This window comes from Anas platyrhynchos, chromosome 2 (assembly GCF_047663525.1).
Source record: "Anas platyrhynchos isolate ZD024472 breed Pekin duck chromosome 2, IASCAAS_PekinDuck_T2T, whole genome shotgun sequence".
Taxonomy (NCBI): Eukaryota; Metazoa; Chordata; class Aves; order Anseriformes; family Anatidae; genus Anas; species Anas platyrhynchos.
In genome coordinates, this window is record NC_092588.1 from 20618235 (window position 1) to 20641415 (window position 23181).

The 23181-nt window shown below is 34.8% G+C and overlaps 1 protein-coding gene across 25 annotated transcripts in view; it reads right to left on the reverse strand.

Annotated features, from left to right (window-relative positions):
• The window catches only part of RIMS2 (regulating synaptic membrane exocytosis 2), a 450137-nt gene that overhangs the window by 79174 nt on the left and 347782 nt on the right, over positions 1–23181 (reverse strand). For 13 of the 25 annotated variants that reach the window (XM_072034391.1, XM_072034390.1, XM_072034411.1 and 10 more), the window contains one exon: positions 10795–10895. The exons of 11 other annotated variants lie outside the window; for them this stretch is intronic. In XM_072034391.1, the coding sequence (XP_071890492.1) occupies positions 10795–10895 (101 nt within the window). Of the gene's footprint in view, positions 1–10794; positions 10896–15542; positions 15579–23181 lie in introns of all 25 variants that reach the window. One more of the 25 variants, XM_072034389.1, reaches the window with a different exon arrangement.

Here is a 23181-nt window from a genome sequence, read left to right on the forward strand (position 1 = left end):
ATAATATCTCATCAAAAGCTACCTTAACAGTACAATTCAGAGAGTGTTTCAACTCCAAATCATCAAATTATTGGAACAGGACTCAATGATATAACAAGTCATAATGACAAGCATTCACCACCACTGGTCTGCATCCTTGGGTAGCATCCCTGATGTACTCTATAACTAGATATCTACTTTAAAAAGTAAGACAACTGATTTCTATGATCTATGAAGAAAAGTAACTGAGATTTAAGAAGAGTTTTCCTTGTCTGAATATTAAAGTAAGATGATATTTTTCATGGTCCTAGCTGTTAAATGAAACAGAAGAGAGATCCAGGTATAGCATACAGTTAGGGTGAAACAGCTGTACTTATATTTATATTCCCATATAAATGGGAATCAGTAGAAAATCTCATGTGTCCTGAGGATGGACTTCACCTTGTTACAAGGTTTGATGATTCCTAGGCTCATCCATGGCTTCACAATCTACTGTCCAATTCCATCTAACAATATTTCCTACACTTTTTATCTCCTGCTGAACTCCAGCACATTTGTTAGGACAAACTGGCAAGCCTAGCTACAGGTAACTCACTTGTTCAGTGGGCTTAATTTTAGAGATGACTCCTAATTATGTTTCTGGTCCTTTCTGGTCTTCTAACTCCAGTGAATCCTACTTTCATGAGATAAACAGAATCAAAGTGTCCTTCCTGTATTTGCTTCTGTTCCTCAAGTGGTTCATCTGTCGTTTTTGTTATCACTGCACTCAAAATCTCTTCCAGTTCATACAGTCCTGCCATCCAGACAGCGGTTCAATTTTTAAGGATGGTAACAGGGCAGGATTTCTGTTTTGTTTAAGAAAAGCTCAGATCTCCGAGTGTTCTACCTAACTTGGGCTTCTCCAAGATTTTACTGTGTAAGATCAAGCTATGAAGTTAAACAACATGCATTTTAAAGAGTTGTCACTTAGCCTGGATTAAAAACTACATTTCCATTATTTGGTGGTGGTTTTTTTTTTGTCCTTGTGCCTCTCATAACAACAAAAATACGGAAAAGCAACCACCTTTGTTTATTTTAACCCAAAAGCCTGCTACGTATTTCAACAAATCTCGTTGTTTGAGAAAGAGTATGAAGTTGCTCCCTTAATAGTACCTTCTCTATGTAATATTTAAATATGACTTTCACGAAATCTGTCCTGGGACACAGCACCACTAAAGGAATTCATGCCGAAGGAAACATCTGGATTGACACATGGGCCATCTGGTGAGTGCTTATTCCTGTAAGCAGAAGTGCCTGAGGATCATGAGTTACAAAATTGCTCAAGAACAGGATATAAATACATCTTTGTACGACTTGTCTTTATAAGTTGTTAAATCCACAGAAATCAAAGAGGGTAGCCTTCAAAATCAAGTATGATTTGAGGGAAAGTCCCATAACATTTTTCTTTATCTTTTGTTTTCACTGATTCTCAGAATACGCTTTGAAAAATTCAAGTCCAATAATAAATACATAAGCTTAGCTAATAATTTGTGTACATATTTTCTGCTGATTTGTGTTTACCTAAAGGGGAAACAAATCTGCAAGATGTAGATAGCACCATCTCCTTATTACTCCATAGGTGCTTAGAAATCTGCTTAGAAAACATTACTTTTCCCTAAAATGGATTTCCTCAGCATCTTTACTCCTGTCATTTTGGGAAACCAGGGAATAAAAGCTGCAGGGAGATCTTAAGCATGCAGTCTGCTCCTGGGAAATGGAAAAAATGAACTCTCTTTTTCTCTTTGTCATTATCCTTCATTTCTCAAAGAGAGAGAAAAAAATAAATGAATAAATTAATTTTTAAAAAAAGTATCACGTCTTTCATATCAGTTCACAAATTTTATAATCCTTTTGCTCTTTGCTTATAAGGCCAATTTGAATTCACTTTTATAGAAAATACTTAATGCCAATTACCCTTAATTACAACTTCAACTTCACCACATAAAACACTTTAACAGCAAGATATTCATATGTAACATTTCAGGAAAACAAAGAAAAAAAATCAAATGAAACTGTGCAACGAATTTAGGTAATTTCACGAGACAGTTACCTATATTGGAACTATTCTTAGGGTCAAGAACTTCTGTGAACATTTCTGATGTTTAATGTCTAAGAATTTAAAGAACCTTGAAAGTTTTAATTTTACAGATGTTTCCTTGGCATAGCATTAGCATAGCATTTCTAAATTTATGTGTCTGGAAACCAGTTTAGAAGTAGGCAAGATAACATTTCTAACAATGCCTCCTAAAAAACACCCAAGCTACTTCTTTGCAATTCTTGAAACTAAAAGTCAACCTGTTTATCAGCAATGAATTGACGTTATCTTCTCTTGGATTCAGAAAACTGTCAGTGTTTTCAATGTTGTTTTTAGAAAATCATATTCAAAGTAAGTAACATGCAGATACTAATAATTAGCTACTTGCTTCAGATTAAACTGCAGAAGTACGCAAATCATCAGACTTGTTTTTCATCTGACGTTATCTGTCACTCTAGAGAGAAAAGAAACAGAGTGATGCATCCTGGTTGTGCAAAATTTAATGGATCTCAGATACCGTATGTAAGGAAACTAATATAAATTCTTTTAAAGATGTGACATAGTTTGAAGGCAAAAGATACACCAGATAATTCTTGCTGTTATAACAGAAGTTGAACTGCATGACAAAATTGTGTTTGGCTGTATGACAGATGATTGTTTTTCTCAACATAAACTGACTCTGGAAGAAAAACAAATTCCAAACTTCTTTTCAGCTATGATACTTAAGGTTATTAGATGAAAATGTATATATTCAAGGCAAAGATTTAGGACAAGATGTTCTTCTGGGGGAAAAGAGAAAGTTCTGTTTATGCAGACTTTAATTTAAGTTTATGTAATGTTATTTTAAATTTCATGAGCACTACTAGTAAAATAAGTTTACTGCAACAATTTAACTATTTTACAGTTTGTATTGCAAAAATGAACACATTTTGGGTACATCATTACCCTGTTCAGAATCAGGGCTTGAATTTTCAGAACTGTTTTTTTTTTTTTTATTATTATTTATTTATTTATTTATTTTTATTCCTTGTTATTATTCACTGATTCCAGACTGTCAGTGAAATCACTGGTAAACTAATGACTTCAATCCGTAGGAGCAGGATAATATTCTTTCTTATTTATTACTAAAGAAATTATTCTGTTGCCTAACACTAAACCAATATTAACTCCCGTAAGCAAGACTCTACTTCCAAATAAAAGTCAGAAATAACATAGGTTAGAATGGTTGCAGAGATAATTTCATGGTTTAGTAACCTTTTCACCAAAAATGTTGCTGAAGGCATTAAAGCTTTACAAACAAAATATATCCCTACACTCAGCCTCCAAGGTGCTAATCTAACTTTGATTAGCTCAATTATTGAGCTTTGATGGAAAAACAGAGCTGTGTTAAATATCCATCAAAGTTCTTTGCTTATACTACTTGCACTGGGGATGTTTGAAGTCACAGTTATAGTTAGTAAAACTGTGAGAAATGATGGATTTAAGATACTCAAGAAAATGGATGAAAAAATGCAATGCCTTGGGCAAAATCTGATAGAGACATAAAGCTTTTTTCTTGCAAAATAGATGGCAAAAAATCATCAAACACAAAATGTGTTGTTTGGACAATGGTTGATAAACTGGCAAAATTACCCCTGACTTCTCTGGGGCTGCTATTAAACAAAACCAACCCATCTAATACAACGAAGCAGTCACAAAGACTGGACAAAATAAACCATCCACACTAATAAAATCACTTCACATGCCTCGTTATTACAGTCAAAACACTTTTAGTGAAGAATTACAAATTATAAGAGCAAACTCTGGTTGAACCCTTGACCTAAGGCATGCCCAACTGAACCACCTGGAGCTGCTCGCAGGTGGCCATCCCAGGAGCACCTCCGGCAGGATTCCTCGGTTTGAATCCTACGCATTTAAGCAGGCTTTATGAACTCCAGGCTTATCAATTCCTACTGCATGCAGCGTTCTCCTTGGTTTTTCAAGGTCAATAGCCTAGCAAACTGATCCAGCAAACATGTGTCTGGCTGAGCTGGAGTGATGGCTCTACTCTTGTATTCTTCTAAATGTGAATTACAGCCTTTTCATGCCTGTTCTGCCTGGCACAGAATTAAGAAGCACAAATGGCTGTCTGGTGTGATGCATATTATTACAGACTATCACCCTCACTTCTTGGGCTCCCTGACCATTAGAGCAACTGTATTAACTTCCTATATTCTGCATTTTTGAATGTCACTAAGGCACCCAGATATTTAGTACATATTTCCCAATGTTTTTTTCTCTAAATCTTCTCATCTATTATCAGCATCAGTTTTAGTACACCACAGAAAATGAACTCAAGACACACATACATAATTTTACACATTAATTGTTACTCAGTTCAATAGCATCCTGGAACTTTACGGCTTAAACTGAGGAAAAAAACCTGTAAACAGAAATAATTTAAGTTTACTATGAAACACTCTGAAACAAAATAGACTAACAGTTTAACAATTCACAGATCTATATAAAGCAGTCCTGAGAAGAAAATGTCTTCTATTATAAAAAGGAAAAAAGGATTTAAGATAAATTGTAGTGATTAGTCTCATTAGAAATTGGTCAGGACAGTACCCAGACGATTTTTAAATGCCATTATTAGTGGGATGGCTACAATTACACTATTGAATATGGTCTTAATAGAATTTTTTTTTCATACACATTTTGAAATATATATATGTTAGATATTTTTTTTCTTTTCCCCCCAGGAAATATTTGCTTTTTGCAAAAGAGCATTTAACTTATTGCTATAAGAGTAAAATCCAAGAATTTGTGCTACATTGAGCATTTTGGGTTTGATTTTTAAATCAGAAAAATTTTCTGCTATTGAACCCCCTTTGTTTTTACAATCAATTTCAGCAACTAATGAATATGCAGGACCAAATTGGACTGATGATTTTATTTTTTTTTTTTACTTTCAGGACTCATTTTTTCTCTTTGAGACTCATTCTAACATTACAGGATATGTTAAGTTCATTTTATAATGCTTTCTAGATATACTATTAGCAACATAAGATTACACAAAAACTAAGAAAATGGCTGACAATACAAAGAACCTGCAGACAGATCCAGCAAGTCAGTATCAGTCAATTTTTGTCAGCCTTCATCATGGTATCTGAATGCAATATTTGTGTTAACCGTCGCATAACTTTTCAGACTACCCTAAATCTCTGCTGGTAACACAGATATTCAAGATTCAAAAATAAATTAGAAAAGCAACAAAATGAAAACAAATTAAACAAGAGCTTGAATTAAATTAAGAAGAAACATGACAGCTATGAAACACTATGAAACAGAAATCGTTTCTCAGAGTCTGGATATCATTAACCAAAGAAGAAAATACTCAAAATTACATCCACATCTATACTCAAAGTTGCTAAATCACTTTTAACCCATCATCAAAATATAGGATTGCAATGAAAATACGAGTGAAATAAGAGATGTTTTTCACATTACTATGTGCAAGCAGTTCAAATCTAGGATTTTTATTTCACCTAGCTGCATTTTTAAGTCGCGTAATTAAACTTTAAATCCTGTATTTACAGGAACTAGGACTGCAACATCAGCAGTTTATTCCGTTAACTTTTTATATTAAAAATATAATAAAATTTTGACTGAAAGTATAAATCCTATCAGCACTTTGAGCCATAGAGATTATCTCTCCTATTTAGTAGTAGAAGTCCTCACAGATCACAAACGGGCATGGCTGGTCAACAGGACCTGTGCTTTCAGACCAGATGGCTGGTTTAGCTGTATAGGGTTCTGTCCAAAAATACAATTACCGACTAGTCCATTGGAAGAGCCATGGGACAGGCAATAACTAAACAGGCTTCTCACATGGAAAATCCTTTCTTAGCTAGCTGGTGTTTGGTTTTGGTTTACATCCTGGGGCAAAAAGCTGCTTGGTGTGGAGGTGAGGAAAGGAAAGACAAGGGGACCCAATAAAACTGTACACAGCTATTTCCATCATAAATCTATCAAATTATACTGTCTAGGCTTGTAGCTTTACGGTAATCTTACAGAAAGTAATTGCATAGAATAACTGTGTGGTATTATTAATTATTCCTTTCTTAATTATTTTTCAGCATAGCTCCATTCTAATTATGTTTCATCTTTTCAAGTTTTATCCAGGTATCTAATATTTTAAAAATTAAACCGGTACATTTAAAAGGAATCTATATGAAACAGCTTTCCATTTCTACGCTGTTTTCATGGAATATGGATATCCAACCTAGCCTCCATTTTTATTCAATATGTTTGAATATGTCAAATTTACTTCCTTAACAAGAGAAGTTGCAAGAAACAACTCTAGTACCAAAGATGTGTATTCATAATTGTTCACAATACAACCCCAAAACACTATTATAACAAATGTTTCCATCAACACAGGTCAAAGGATACCACGAGCAGCTGCACCACTGCCAAAACTACTTACTTTTCAGCACTTACATGCTTCAAGGGCATCCACCTGCATCTACACTAGTCAAATGAACACATGCTGAAGTCTTCTTTTCCATTGGTTAATTTATCTTGGTCTTGCTAAGGGTTTAGAATACCAAAAAGAAGTGTGCTACTCTGTCCAGTACTACTAGTTTGCTACACTAGACACAGAGAGAGTTATGCTCATACATGTATGATGTACAGTATCTGGCAAATCTAAACCTTGAATTTTGATTGTTGAGAGCAGGAACTATGGCATTACATACAGCTGATGATGTAGAAAATTTCAGTCTTGTCATCAATATGAATCATTAAAGCTGAAGTTGGAAATTTCTCGTCAGTGTTCTGTATTACTGTTCTATTTGTTGCATTCTTTTCTACATTTGGCTAAGTAATCTCTTCAACAGTTCTGTTAAAATTTCCAATTTTATCTTGTTTTTTACCACTTTTATCCCAACTTTGTTGCTCTAGTATATTATATCCCTAATTAATATATCACTAATATGATATAAAAGGATTTCTCTATGCCTTTTTGTAGGCATATTATTATTATATGTAGGCATATTGTAAGTATATTATTTCCTCCTAATAAAACAAGTAAAATGAACCTCACGATACTTTGAGATTATATGTGTCATCTAGTTACCAGCCTCTGTTTTACAAGTGGTTCTAAATAAAACAACCATTTTTCCCTATTCTGACTCCGATATAAGGCGCCTCATTGAGTCTAGCATGCAACACTTTTAATCACTCAGACCCTTTTGGAGCGGCTAATAGGACCTCAGCTGATGGAGTTCTCTCTTGAGCTACACTGAGTTCACACTGATTGCAAACATGTCTAGGAAGTATTTTCTCTCTTTTTGCCCACTCTCCCCAGTCAACCCACTGGCCATGTCCTAGCTGTGGCAGCAAGGAGAAAGGAGCAGTAGGACTCCTTCCACCCTTTTCCCTTCATTTGTCAGCCAGAGGAAGGATTTACCAACCACAACACCACCTATTGATCTGCTTGACAGACCTAATGGCAGCAGCACCATACAAGAAGAAACAGAGATTTAAGAGAGAATTTGGGAATCATCTTCAAAAACCATCTCAACCAAATAAGACCAGAGAGAATCTAGCACACTACTCACTCAGCTTCTCTGAGCTCTGGTCTCTGATCTTGGCCTTCTCTCTTCACAGTGCATCATCTTGCTTGAACATTTAAGAACTGGGAAGCTTAATTTTCATCCAAAAGAATAAACCAGCCCTAGAAATATTCTTGAGGAACACTATATACATCAAGCTAGTGTTGCAGAGTCACAGTATGGCCAATGGCTATTTTTCTTTTTCCCTGGTGGAATACTCTTGTACTCCTGTGCTTTCTTTTTGTGTAACCAGAACTCAGGTTTTCCTGCATGTCAGCTTTCAATGCTACCAGCATTGATATTCAGACTTCACTATCTATTCCTATACAATTCTACTAGCATTCAATATTTAGAAATAACTAGTTGTTCTAACACCAAGAATACTTTTGCTTAATCCTTTACACCCCCACTATTTTTCCTTTCATGTCTCCTCAGTTGTAAATACGTTTCTCTGAAAATCAAATATGCTGTTTGTTTTCCTTATGTCTGTGCTGAAACCATACTAACACAACTTCTGCATGTAAGGAGAGAACTCTTACACACTGTATGTATGACCTGCCAAAATACTATGGAAGACAAAATACTCAGTTTTGAAAAAATGACGAGGCATGTATATGAATAGTAAAAATGCAATCTGTGTTTATATCAGTCATACATAGCCATAAAAAGGAAGGGCAGTTTCTTATTTTAGCTGTTTTTATGAATGCACATGTCAAAATAAACTTTTCCCACAGGCTTCTTAATGCATGATTATGTATCACATCAGTGTAAAAAGCTACCAGTACTGAATTCCAGAGGTAGAACCAAACCAGAGAGGTATATTAGAGGATAACTATTTTAATATTGTCCCACTTCTGCTGTTAAATCTTTTGCTTTCTCAGCAAAGAAGGGTGTTTTTTTCTGAAAGTAATTATGAGGAACACTCAGTTACTGTTTATTTCCATTTAAAGAAAGACATACAACAGAAATATAAAATTATATTTGCTTGCTGTCCCGAATGTCATTTAATGCTTAGATAATGACATTTTTTCTCAGGCATGACACACTTGACTGCCTGCTGTGCCAGCTGACGGTCTTAAAAAAAATCTAAGTCACTGCCTAGTATATTGAACATGAAATTTCACTTAGCTTCTTACATATGTGTTTCAGCTGATGATTCCAGAAGAATTTTTGTAGAAACCAGTTAGATAAATTGTACTTACTCGTTTTCTGTCTCTAGATGATATAATCACTTAATTAAAGAATTTGAAGCAGTGTTAGCGAAAAAATGAAGGCAGATCTCTCATATGGCAATTGAGAGATATAGTTCTAATTTAGCTTAAAAACTAGAATTTTTAAGAATGCATTTTTCAATTAACATTGGAATTAGATGATCTTTAGGGTCCCTTCCAATCCAAACCATTCTATGATTAAAGTGAATATTCAGTGTCTAGTTCCATGAGCTCAGAGATAGAATAAATAACTCATTTTCAAATATTGAAACTACACTTTGGCAGAAGAGTAAATTAACTGTTTATTTCTGGAGACAATTTGTTTGATATTTGCAATAAATAAACGACCATTTTCATAAAAGAATTCCATTAAATTTTTTCCTCTTTAATACATTCCAATAATACCGAATATTAAAATTTTAATTTAAAAGATAAAGATGTATTGTGAGGACCAATAATATGGTGTGGGTGAAATGGAAAAACAAGGGCAGAAAATGCTTCATTAGGTAATTATATTCTATTCAGCTCCCTCATATGAGAGCACATTTATTCTCTACACTCTATACCAGTCCTACTTCTGACTCAAATTTCAGGCAAGCACTGAGGGAGCAGGAAAATTAGCAGAATAAATCTGGTTATACATACAATACATAAATTCATTTTTTATGGTACATACAATCATAACACAAGAAGGCCTGCTCACAGTATTATGCTCGCCTGTAAAAGGTAACACCTTTCAAAGCAGACAATATAGACACATGAAAATAATTTTGCCATAAACGTCACCACATAGCAAGCATCTAGACATGTCAGTATACCAAGTCCCTTCTACGTGTTCATAAAAATTCTTATGTGTTCTACAGTGAAAAGTATACAGGGAAAATATGCAAATAACCATGTAGCACATATATAAAGTTAAAATATTTAAGCCGTTTTCATGTTTTTTTGTTTGTTTTGTCGATTCTATTTCCAGTAATAGCTTTCTCCATTTTGTCAAGGGCTTTGAAAAAGTTCTCCTTCTATTTTCCCAAAAATTAAACACATTTTTTCAAAAGGAATTACATCAAGTATATTAGTCTACATGATGTGTAAAACTAATACTACTTAATAAATTTGATTTTTTTTTGGCCTTCAAACATTAAATAGCTCAGTTTACAATAACTGCTAATCCTGTAAGCAAAGGAACTACATCCTGGAAATAAAAGTCTTAAACAGACTTCTCTTCCTCAAACAGCTTTAATAGGTCAGAAGTCTCGTGTTTCTCCCTTATAATCTGGCCTCAATTAATGAAGTCTTTTAGAGGACACTAAATTATTTTTGTATAATAGGACTTTAAATTGGAAATATCTTGATTATTTTAATTAACACACTGTATATGACATGACCCTGTTCCAGATAGCAGGAATTTTTGGATAATATATTTGGGGCTATACTACTATGTAACAATTCACATTTTTGGCAAATCTGGCCACTTCTGATGTAGAAGCCTGTGTTGATGTATACAGCACCTTTCCAAGCGCTAAACTGCCACTATTAAATTAAGTAGCATTATGAACTTTGGTTTTCGGTAGACCAAGACAGACCAGTGTTCAACTATATGAAAGCCATGGACAGATTGCAATAACTCTCATTGCATGTGTCACTCAGTGAACCTCTTTGTACCTTCTCTTTGAGCTTTTAAATCATGGCACTGCTATTCATTCCAACGGATAATTACACTGCCACTTTTAATTAACTTATCCTTCCTAAATTTTAGTAGCCAAAACCAGTCTGTATTAAGGTTTTTGCTGCACTTTTCCAATAATTTTATTACAGATACGCAAAAAACTTTTACTGAAGAAACAACCCGCTACTCATCAATTGTTTTCTAAAAGCGCTATTGGGTATTTCACTTTAACATATTTTTTTGTTTTTCAAAACAAAACTCCCTTGCCTTTGAATGATAATCTTGTTCCAGCCTGGAATCTGATCCCGCTACCTGTTTGTACTTGCTCATTTTCATTTGGCGATTCCTCTCTTCTACATCCATTGAACCTGTTAAGTTGAAAAAAAAAACAAACAAAAAAGGAAATAAATACAGTTGTCCTCAATTCCAAGTTTAAAGTTACACTCATCGCATTTTTAACAGAAAGAGATAAAATCCAATTTACTTAAATTATGGTGTATACAATTTTAGTTTCTGAGATACAATTTTGCACAAAAACAAAAGTGGTAAGAGGAGGAAAATTGTAGATGAGTAAGTATTTCAGCAGTCTTAATAAACACTGAATTATCTGCACAATTTAAATGAATCCCAATGAATTCCAATATCGTGGAAGAAATGAATGCAAATGGAATATAATGTTTCTACAGAACAGAGTTTTAATACAAAAAAAATTCAACAGAAACCAAGCCTTTCATTAAAATAAATAAATAAATAAATAAAATGCAAAGCTGACCAGTTTATTTTAGTTGGGGATCCTGGTTCTGCATTTATTTTGGTGTGATACCAGCATTTTTGTACCAAATTACTAATCAAGTAATGACCACAGGCTGGCAAAGCTTCCATTTATCATTTAAGCATATATTTATTTTGCTCAAAGTATTTTCAAGATGTATAAAGATATGATAAAGAGCCACCCAGTGGTATCACTGTATCACACTCTAATGACATGCTATTTCAAGAATGATTTCAGGATTGACTCTTCTTAGACCAAATATATGATCAGTCTCAGTCGAGATGGCTGCTTACTATACAACACGGGCATCATCTGTTTTCTGCCAACTGGTACTGTAACAGCACAATTTACTATGTAAAATAATAAGGAATTAAGTGTCAAAGCTTAAGGGAAAGTGTGAGAAATAGAAACAGGAAAAAAAAGAGAGGAAGAGAACAGCCCAGAATTAAAAAATATTTTGAAGCAAAATATAGTTATCTACTATACACATGGAGGCTTTCTTCTCTTCCACTTTAACATGGTATAAGTCAAAAATAAGTCATTATCCACTAAATGCTAATAAGCATTCCTTTTGACTGGCATTTCTCTTAAACTTCCTGTATTTTTAGCACAAAGGTTGCCTAGGATTAGTTTATCAGAATCCATCCAGAAGTTAGGAAGCTTCTGTCTATTATAAACACTGAACAATCTGGACCTGTATTTATGGAGCTGTGATTGGAATATTAGATTCCAGTGTATTATATAAATCTGACTTAAATTCTAAACCTTAGATCTATGTCACAATCTAATAGTAAAGCGAGGCTTTTCATAGGGCCTTTGCAGGGCCTCTGAGTTTTGTGTTTTCCTTCTGTAGAACAGTAATGACTGTTGCACACACTACTAGAAAAGCCTGTCAGCTACATCCTGCAGTACACCATGGAAAATATGGAAGGAATGGGGTGAAAGGAAAAAGGAATTTGAGAACACTAAATTTTACAGTTATCTATAAATCTTCTGGCTTCTGATTTTCTTATTCCAACTCTCCATCTTTACTCCTTACAGTCAAAGTGAATGAAGAGACTTCAGAGAAACCGTCAAGACAGATGTGAATCAATAAAAATGAATGAAAAAGAATAAATGGTGTTTTATAGGGAGAGACATAATGAAAACGACAGTTGCTGGTGAAAATTCCTAAAATAAAATATAGCTACTTTTTCCTATTGCATTTTATCTCAACTATTAAAAGTACCTCAGCAATACCAGCCAATTTATCTTTAAGCTGCAGTGGTTTTTCTAAGGATCTGGTTTTAAATGCACTATAAAGATATTCTCTCTTTAAAACAGAAACTCTGAAGTGGAAAGTGATACTTTCCTCTTTTTTCAATGACAAAAATAACACATCAGTATTTTTGTAGTAAAATACTCTTAACTTTTGCTTAAAGAAATAAATTGCCTTTTGCTGAAATCGGATTTACAAATCCACCTGTCATTCTTCAGTAACATAATGAAGGAGATAATTTCTCACCAGAAGTTTTTCTTATGAAGTTTTCTTATGAAATCATCACGTCTGTTCTTTGTCCACAGACATCCTGCCAAACTTCAGTAAATGACAAGAAGTGAAGAAATAACACCTCTTGATCATGCATTAAAAATTCCACAATTACTTGTGGAAACATTTTTCTGTATCTGTGATCTATGGCAAATTGAAAGGTAGGTTTCCACAAATCCAATTGCATGTGTTCTGCAAAATCAAGTACTGAAATACAGTTGAAAATGGAGCCCTCCATGGCACAAGAGGCGAAGTTGGTGGCTCATTTTCATCTCAAGAAAAAAAACAAACACAGCAAAGCTTAGAAAAAAAAAAAAAAATCACTCAATTCCAATAAAAACTTGTTACAAGAAAATCTAACCCACTATATATTTTTGAAAATGTCCTTAAAGAACAGATGAATTCAGTTACACGCCAAAAAAAGAGGAAATCCTGAGGGCAGTGGGAAGTTCATAATGCACAAGCTCATTTTTGGTTCTGCTGTGCATGGAGCTGATATGCAGAAAGACTGCACAAACTAATGCCTGCTGCAGGCTTATCTCCATGTAACTAATGCCAGATGCAGCCGTGATCTGGATGGGAGCAGGAAAGGTTGGGAGTGTCATGGCCACGTCTTGTTCACGTGGTCTAAGTGCACTAAGTCACATTTGCACTAAATGGTGCAAATGCAGGGCTATTGACCATCTCTGGTTCTGCTGGCAAATCTGTTCTTAACTAAAATTTGGGTGGGGGGGATTTAGCAGAAGCAGAAAGTGCTTCCAACAGAGTCCAATAATTCCGTGTATTAGGAAGCTTCAGCTCCAACATGACTTGGTTAACCAAGCCTCAACATCAGTCCTACACCAAGGATTTCTCTGTAGTCAAGAGTTGTATAGAAAGTACATGTAGGCGAGCCAGAACTAACTTGTTACTAAATATTTGTTATCAATATTAGTAAAAATGTAGAAGCATCAGCTTTTACACTGGTAGCATCAGGTGACTGAGCCCTTGAGTTATTCAGGTCATTAGCTAGAGCTCAGTACAACAAACGTTCAGGGTTGCACAGAGATTGGCACTAGAAAGATTAAAGCTAGTTAAGGTATACTTTCATGTCTTTCATGTCATGCCATCATGTCTCAAAGGACATGCAATCAAGTTTTGGCCAGGCAGATGTGATTTCATTAGTAAACTTTTTCTGCCTTAACCTCCTTCCAAAATTTTGTTTTTAGACAAGAGCTGTGCCTCCAACACAAACAATGAGACATGCAAACTTCAGCCACAAGAATACCATAAAATAAAGACAGACTGATGGAAGAACAAAGCCTGGTCGTGCTCACCTAACGCAACTGGGATCATTAGACTGAGGGGAACACCTCAGAGTTTTGCTTATTTTAAACAACTTCCTAATGTAAACACACAACAGGGCCTGGAAGTCAGCTCCATGGGGTTGTCATCAGCACGGGGAATTACATGGCTAACAAAACACTAGCTGCCAATTCAATAATGGCCATTCTCCCTATTTTTAGAATACAGTATGCTGCAGGAAAACAGCAATGTTACAGTGCAAACAGAGTCTCAAAATGCCAGAGGTTGCCAACTGTGCCATAGCACAGCCAAGAGTAAGGCCAACTATGGCAACAAACCTGCAACCTGTCCTTGGAGCTGCTAGGACTCATCACAAGCACTAGAATGGCTACCCCAACTTCAAATGCAAATCATTATTTTAATGTTTGATCTTGAAATTTGATAAGAGTCATCTACTTGAGCATTAAAATTTTCATCATAATTGTTTGTGTTTTTTTTTCTGACAAAAATTGTAAGGGGCTGTAGCCAGCGATACGATTAATACCTAACTTTTCCCAACTTCAATATAGAGTCACATTTTTACAAGGAAATAAGCAATTGTTTAGTTCAGCCAGGACTTAAAGGCTGATCTTGGATGTTCAGGACAAATACTGACTCTTCTGTAGGCTAAGATTCTTCAGCTGATGGCCCATGGTCCACATCTAGCGGCAAACAGGCCTACAAAAATGGCCTTAACACCCAGTTTAGCCTAAGACAAACCTGTTTATGAAAAAAAGTGAAATAAAAAGAGATGGGAGTTGTGTTCATCCATTTCATTGCCTTCTCCAGTGGGAATTATTAAACTCTTCTAGCTATTATAGATGCAGGTGATAGTGGTAAACTTGGAGAAGGAGTTGTAAAGTACTGCACAACAGGGCTGCTGGGACACAGAGTAGAAAGGAAATACGGGGTACAGAAACAGAGAGGAGTTCCTCTTAAAGTATTAGGACAAATTTACTTTTGGATAGGCATGGACAAAAGACATATGAGATCTGGGCAGAACAATGGCTCAGGCAAAGGGAGGAAAAATAACTACAGAAACACTGAGATGTTGGAGGTCAGAAACCTGTAACAGAGAGAAAAGGCAGCGTGCATGTTCCATGCCTGGATTTGGGAGAAGAAAACAGGTCTTAAGGTGTATGAGAGCTTTCTTTAGCTAAACCTGGTCTCTTTCCTCCCATTTGTCCCTCTAAATTGACTCCCTTAAGAAAGGGAAGGAATTACATTTGGGAAAGCCCTTTCTCAGTTTTTGTTTCCTAGTATTTTTGTGATTTCAGAATAGATACATAAATATTGTGATCTAGCTCCACAGTACACATTTGTTTAAACATAGTAAATCAAAGAATTTAAGGGCAAAAAAAATACAAAAATGTTTTGAATAAGTCACCCTACCTGTATCCCCATTCTCTGGATCTGCTTTCTTTTCTTCTACAAACAAATGAAAGCAATATGTAAAACAAAAAGAGGGAGAGAGAAAATGCAGAAATAATAATAAAAGTAATAATAATAAAGCATGCATTTAAAAGGAAAAATGAATAAAACCCATCAAATTAATTCAAATTGATGAGTTTAGTCAACCAACCATGTGTAGTGCTCTACATCCAGAGGCAAATACACTGCATGCTACTGCATACATTTGTGCACCCTTATCACAGACGTCCTCAAGGAAACCCATGTGTACTTTGTGCACTTCCAGAATCATTAACACGCTCAATACAAAAGACAGCAAGGCAGGTTTCAGACATAGTTACTTTACAATTTCCTCGAATATGATGAAACAAAAAATAAAAGTAAAAAAATCTTTGTAGTGTATGTTTTATGCAGCACACACACAATACGTAGTTTAATGATTCGAGCATAAAAATTGCATGTGTCAGAATGGTTTCCAGTAATCGCTTTAAATCTTCCTTGGTTTAATCAATTCGCATAGCTTCAACAGGTTAAAAGGTTTACTAATGATATTACTGTAGCTTGTCTTAGAGCTAAAAAATTATGAAGCACAAAAGACATTAACATCAATACTCAGAACTCAGCTTGTGCACATAAATCCAAATAACTGATGCCAACAAATATTCTGAATATATATCAAAGGTTATATATGGCTCAGGGCATTCCTCTGCCACAGAGAAATGAAAATACATTGGATCCCTATCAAATAGTTTGGCAGCACATAAATACTGCATTCTGAAATCCAAGTTTGGCAATTAATGTGAATTTTTTTTAAAGTCAGATGAAATTAACTTTAATTAGAAACACATTAACTTTTAAGCAGACTGTTTCTTTTTCATACTTTAGGCCCAAATTATATTAATTTCAATTAATACAATCCCATAAATATGGAGCAATCCCCCCCCAGTCACAAACCAAAAATAGCATGTATTATTAGAATTAGTTATTTTTCCAGAATTACTGGTTATTGAAGGTTGCTAACAAAATTACTATCGAGTTTGCAATACACAGGATATTACCAGTTGAAGAGCGAAACAGAGGTGTTATATTTTGAAGAAATATCAGTTTGTAGACGGGCATCAAAATAGAGGACTAAGTCATTCTTAAAAAGAAATCATACCAGGGCTAAGTAGAAGTGTAAGAAAGAAAAATGGGTTCCTGAAGAGAACATAAATAATGCACTGCACTTTAATGGGATCTGGCATTTACGTGCCATTCTGTGTGGGATCAAGGTGGTTTTCCTGCTGGCAACACCTAGTGGAACTGGTAGGCAAGTTAATGGGAAAAAGATATGGCAAGTCATGAGTGTACAATTTTGGAAATCAGTGGATATCAACTGGGTTCTTGAAACCTCAACCATTCCCTGTCTTTTCCTGTCCTATTTTTTGCACGGTTTTAAACAAGACCCTATGCATTCCTCTGCTTTGTCCTTTGTTAGTCTGGCCAATATTGTCTATGCAGGTTGTGGATATTGCTTTGAGAGTTGTGTTTGCTTTTTAATCTGTTCATTTTTTTTTTTTTTTAAGTTGCTGTCACCAATACAAGAACTGTAAATACAACACTACCTTACTGCTTTCTAAAGCAGAAAGCTATTTGATAGCAATACTATTCAACATAATGCAAAACAGATGAAAGCGAAGTAACAGCCATTAAACTAACCTTCAGTTTGAACACAAACAGGATGATAAAACTTCTAAATTATTTCACAATTATGGTGAAAGGAAATATTTACTTTGCCTGAAATACAATCTTAATACAGAAATCTAATATTATATGGCACAATTCCTTTTTAAAGATGCCTAGAAGTCCATTCTTCTGTATTTCTGGGCCACAGGACTTTTCAACCATGAATTTTTAAATGAAGACAGTCAAAATATGGGAAACTTGTAACCTGCCTAAGATTCACTTGTTCTTGCTTTCCATTTAAAGTATATAAAAATATATTTCCAAATTGACTTTCAGAAAAGAATACTATAGTACCAGCAAGCCTGATATTCTATTAGATTTTTGAATTTCAGAAGTGTAATTGAAATGTAGTGATATTTATTGCAAATCTCAATAACAAATAAATCCTTTAGATTTTTATAGAAAAGGTCAGCAAGAGCGGGCCCTACTCTCCAAACTGAGGTTTCATTTGTATTGTGAAGAGCTGTCTGAAGGAGTATTAGAAAGAACAGAAGATCAAATTGAGGAAGAGTTCACTTGGGCAGAAGCAGCAAAACTGAACAGCATCACCGAGCGAACAAAACAAGGCCAACTTCTCAGCAAAAAAAATAAAATAAAAATCTTCATAGCAACTTTAAGCTTAATCATTCCCTCCTAAAAAAATTCAAAGCAAGTTCAGAATGTTGATGCTACAGTAATCAATGATTTTGTTTCCCCCAGTTATTAGGTGCTCAAATTTTAAAAATAAATAAAAAAATAACCTTAATTATTAACTTTGAAAATGCTGAAAACCAGTAAATCACTATAAGATGATTTAAAAATGTCTCAAAGTGAATAATACAAAATGACACAGTCAACAGTCAATCCTAAAAATCTTTGTGTATTTCTATTTATATGGCTTCTTCAATATCATCACATTACTCCATGGTTTTCTTCATCACTTGAATTAAACTTGATTTACAAAGTTAAATACATATGCTCTATCATGTGTTGTAATTATATCAATTTAACAGCTAATGCTTTCACAATTAAATAATTTGGGGAAAAAAAAATCAGTCCTTTCACAAAGGAGACATCTCTGTACATTACAGAAAATAACCAGTTTTCAGCTTAATCAGAATATGGAGATACAGAAGTACAGAAAAAAAATACAGAGATGAAACAGAGGGATAGATACTGAAAGATCCTCTCTCAAAACCTTGTTCTACTTTGCAGCTGGTAATTACTATTAGAATTATCACTGACATTTCTTACGTTGTAACCTGATTCTGTAGCCATTAGGCTACCAGGAGGTGTTGGGGTTCAGAGGCCCTCCCAGGGACCTCTTCATCCTCTCACACCTCACTGCCCAAAACTCAAGGTTAGAGCCTGGTTCTCCCTCAAAAATTCTTTCCTGAAGTGATTTTTAGCTGTACAAAGATCACTGCAATAGGCTGATTCAGAATAATATTTTAACCTGGGATCCAGGACAGAGAGACTTGTATTAGCTCAGGCTGGAGTCTAAAATAAGCCTAAACTTCCTTGCTTTGAATGAAAGTAATCGCAGCCTCCAAAACTGGAGGATGTGCCTCTTATTAGAGCATACTGAAGCAGAACTCCTTGTTTGTCTTTGAATTTAGGCATCAGATAGGACAACGACAACAATAATATTAAAAATGTTTTATGTTTCTACTTTTCATATTTGCTGACACAAGATAAAATCAGCAATATGTAATATAGCAATTACATTCATAGAGTTGTTAAAGTAGCTTCTTTAGTGCTTTGATAAAAATGAGTCTGACTTTTCAAAGCAGTGGGAATTAATAAATAATATTTTATTTAGAAAAGTCAAATTTATAAGCAGGACCGTAACTTTACATAAGTACTTTTCAAAACGCTACCATGACTTCTGTCTTACTTGATAGAAAATATTTTGCTTGGAAAGTTCTTTATGAAACTACAGGAACATCATTTTTATACTGAGACAAATCTCTGAAACACTATTCTTATCAGAACAGGCAAAGGAAAACAGAATGTCTCCTAAATGGAAAATCAAAAAGTTATTTACTTTGAACATCAGAATTTGTCAGTTAAAGGTCTTTCAATCAAAGGATTACATTTCCTCTATTTCCAGAGCCATTCAATTTACCTTTAAGAAATTAGCCCTAAACTTTGTCAATCTGGCTGTCTACAGTGTGAAAAATACAACTACCTAATGGATGCCTGATGTAAATGGCTCCTGAACTTCACTTCAGGGCTGTATGTCCAAGGTGTGGCAATTATACAAAACCTATTGTTGTGACAAACAGGGCCTTTCCAAGAAGTCTGGGATCCACATCACAGCCTGAATGAAAAGAATACAGCTGACAGCTCCAGAAATGTGAAAGATGAAAAAAAAATAAATAAATACAAATAGCTTGGGTTTTAAAGTGTTTTTATATTACTGTTTGAATGAGATTGAGATGTCAATTACTGTCCTTAAAAGGGAATGTTAGAATGAAGACCATTCCACTTAGCCACATTCCTAGTGGGGGAACATGTCTTTGCATTCCTGTTTTCTATTTGAGCCTTGCTTCATGGTTTTGTTGTCATTTTTTTTTTTTTTTTTAAATTCTTGGCTTCAAACCTGATATTACTAAACAAAGACTGAAACCCATGGGATATTTCTCACCAATTAAAAAAAAATTTATCACAATGCTTAAACCATGTTAACAATGTTATTTCACATTATTTGCAGAATACATGGCACTGCTTAGTAAAAGTGTTGAATAAGATGCTGTGGTGATCTAGGCTAGAAAGTTAAAGAAGCTCTAGAATCGTGGGCTCATAAATTGATGGGGTCATTTTAGGTCTTCATCACCAGGGACAGGTCAGTGCAGTTCATAAAGGACAAAGGTCTTGTGAAGCAAGCTAGGAAGCTCTATTTTGCATGTTTGTTAGAATAATAATTAGTGTTTTGACTTTTTTTTTTTCTTTTTTATAGTATGTTTGCCCACAGATCCTTTTCCAAAGTGATTTTTGCAAGGTACTCTGTGATGTTTGTCCTTGCTGCCTCATACAAAGTACATGCGTTTTGGTGGCCTCAGAAGAATGCCAAGATCCCACATGGAAAAAAGGTGTTACTAAAGAAGTAGCAAGACTAACCTTAGCTAAAGCACGACATTTCAATTCCCCCAAGAACTGTGACAAATCCTCCCTATGTGAATAATATGCAATAGGATTTTGAAAATGCAAAAGCAAAATATCTGAGGGGCCAGTGGGCTCCTAAATTCTGTCCTCATGAAAATCTATTCAGATCAGCCATGCTACGATTCAACTCTGCATTGTCTTCATTAAAGCCCTAGCTCAGTCTTATTGTTAAGTTCTCCAGCCTCCTATTTTTCAAGCTTCTCACAATTCTCACTGACTATACTCATCAGTACAACCGCTGAATATTTCACATTCTGACACAGCCATTTCAATACATAGGCACAAACACTTGATGATAACTATGCCTCAGATTCCAGAAAAGCAAACAGCTATTAATAGAGATTCTTCTGCCATCCTAAGAATGCAAGAAATTTTCATCAGTGTCCCAATAGCCAGAACTATGGTCAAAGATTTAAGTAGAGGACACAAAAACAACAGTGGTGTACACACCTTCATGCAAGACTCAGTAGAACTGCAAATTCAGATAGCAAATTTTTACCAATAAAAAACATATATGTAATGGTATTCTGCTTTTTGCACAATTATGCTCTCATTTTTACTTATATAATCTGATATTTTGTCTATTTTTCCCTTGCCAGACTGAGGACCAGCCTTTATTTACCTGGTTCGATACAGATGGCTATTTTGGAGTTTGGGGGTTTCGAGGCCTATGGTTTCTGGTTTTAATTCTAATCAAAATTAAAATTAAGGACAAAGAACCTCCCAGCCATCCAACTTGATACATCTATTAGTATGCTAAATACCTTTAGATTGAATTTGTTCTCTGTTGACCAAATAGAGAGTTGGACTCTTTAAATGTCTCAGTCACAGTCTAAGGAATGAAATTTTAAACAAACCCGTCAAATTAAATATCACAGAAGCCTTCAGTGATTCACAAGTCATCTAACCACATTTGTGCTAATATGTTACAAAATCCTTCAGGAATTCCTTTTCAACATGAGAAAGACAGAAACAAAACAAAATACTACCCTGGTCTTTAAAGGGAACTGTGTCACAGAACAATGACTTCAATAACAACAAAAATAGGGGGGTATCATGTCCTATTTATAATAGGTAAATATATCAGAGTAGGCTCACTCCTGGGAGGTTTGAAAAACCTGTTATCATACTGTAGATAAAAACAAATACAAATAAGGCTCCTTCTCTTCCACTGAAGTTGCTCTCTTAAATTCTCTCATTTTTTTTTAATTTTTTTTTTTTTATTTGCTTCCTCCAACAGTTTATTTTCTAGGCTTTCCTACTGTTTGGCCCTCCACTGCCCTGGGCTGACAACTCTGATTTGGTCACACATCTTTAACAGTTTTTAATTTTTGTAAGATTTACCCCCAGCAAGCAGGTTACTATTAAAAACAAAACAAAACAAAACAAAACAAACTTCCATAAAAATATTACAACACAAGAAACATATTTCAAAATTCTTATCTATTTGAACTTCATTCTCAAAGAAAGTTAGCAAAAACTTTAATCAATCCTCTTATGCTCCTATTTTGAGAGAGAATTCTGCCCCAGAAGTTGTCAAAAAGAACCAGAAACTCTTATTTCCTTACCTTTCAGGGCCCTTCAGAAATAGAAGGTAGTCCAACTTCTAACTTCCATGCACTACCACAAAAAAAGCAGCAGTGACTGGGCATCACTAGTCCATCCTTTCTCATCCTGAACTAAACCTAGAATTAATTATCATTATTTATGCTACCTGTACACTTACTGACCTTAAACTGTCACGGACAGGCCTTTTCGTAGTTCTGGTGGTCAGTTTGGGGCTATAGTTACTTAAGTCATCTCACACCTAGATCCATTTCACAAGACTGAAGAATGTTTTCTGTATCTCATATGCTTGAAGACCACAATAAGTATAATTGCAATTAGTTGATGCAACAGTATCTGGTTAATCAGAACCACTGGTGAAAAGAAAGTTTCCCAGTTGGTGGTTGAGGTTCTGTGGCAGGCAGGGTTTTACTTCCACTGCCCACACTGAATATAGGCAGGATGACCAGGATGTCTTTCTAACAGTTTCACAATACATACAATACATCCTATGACATATTTTAAATTATTTGCAAAGTAAAATTTTTGAAACGAATTGTGAAAACTGTATATTGTGAAGCTCTTCATTCACCAAAGGAAAATAGAGTTTAATCATTAAGGTTGCTATCAACCTGCACTGATGTCAGATAATGACATCTGTATTAAAATGTTTTTGTTAGCTTTGGAAACTTGCCTTTGTGCCTGAAATATACAGCATAAGCTTTGCATGCACATTAGGATGCACAAATGTCCTATTAGCATAGGACATTTCCACTACAAAATCCTAGATTTTTTTCAGTGAAGAAAATCCTGTCAACTTGAAAGCTAAGATGTTAATGTCCATTGAGAGGAAATGGTAGCACCTTTCTTTCAGTACAACTGTCACATATTCAGATATATAGCTTTTTCAACATTTCTTGGTCTAATAACACCTAGAATCAATAGCTAATCCTTTGATTCAACTAAATGTTTGCTAGCATGGTACTGTAAAAAGCATTTCCTGAAGAAAACCTGTAAATAGATAATCCTAGTACCCCCACTTCTAAAAGCAAATTCTGAAGCAATGGGGAAACATCTCCTTCTGGAGGTGTGGCTTTGAAAAGTCATCTTTGCTTTTAGCAGAGCACACAGCTGCACAAAGTGCCTCAGAATGAAATGTGTAAGCTATAATGTCATTGAGGTAAAGCACAGAAGTTAATCACAT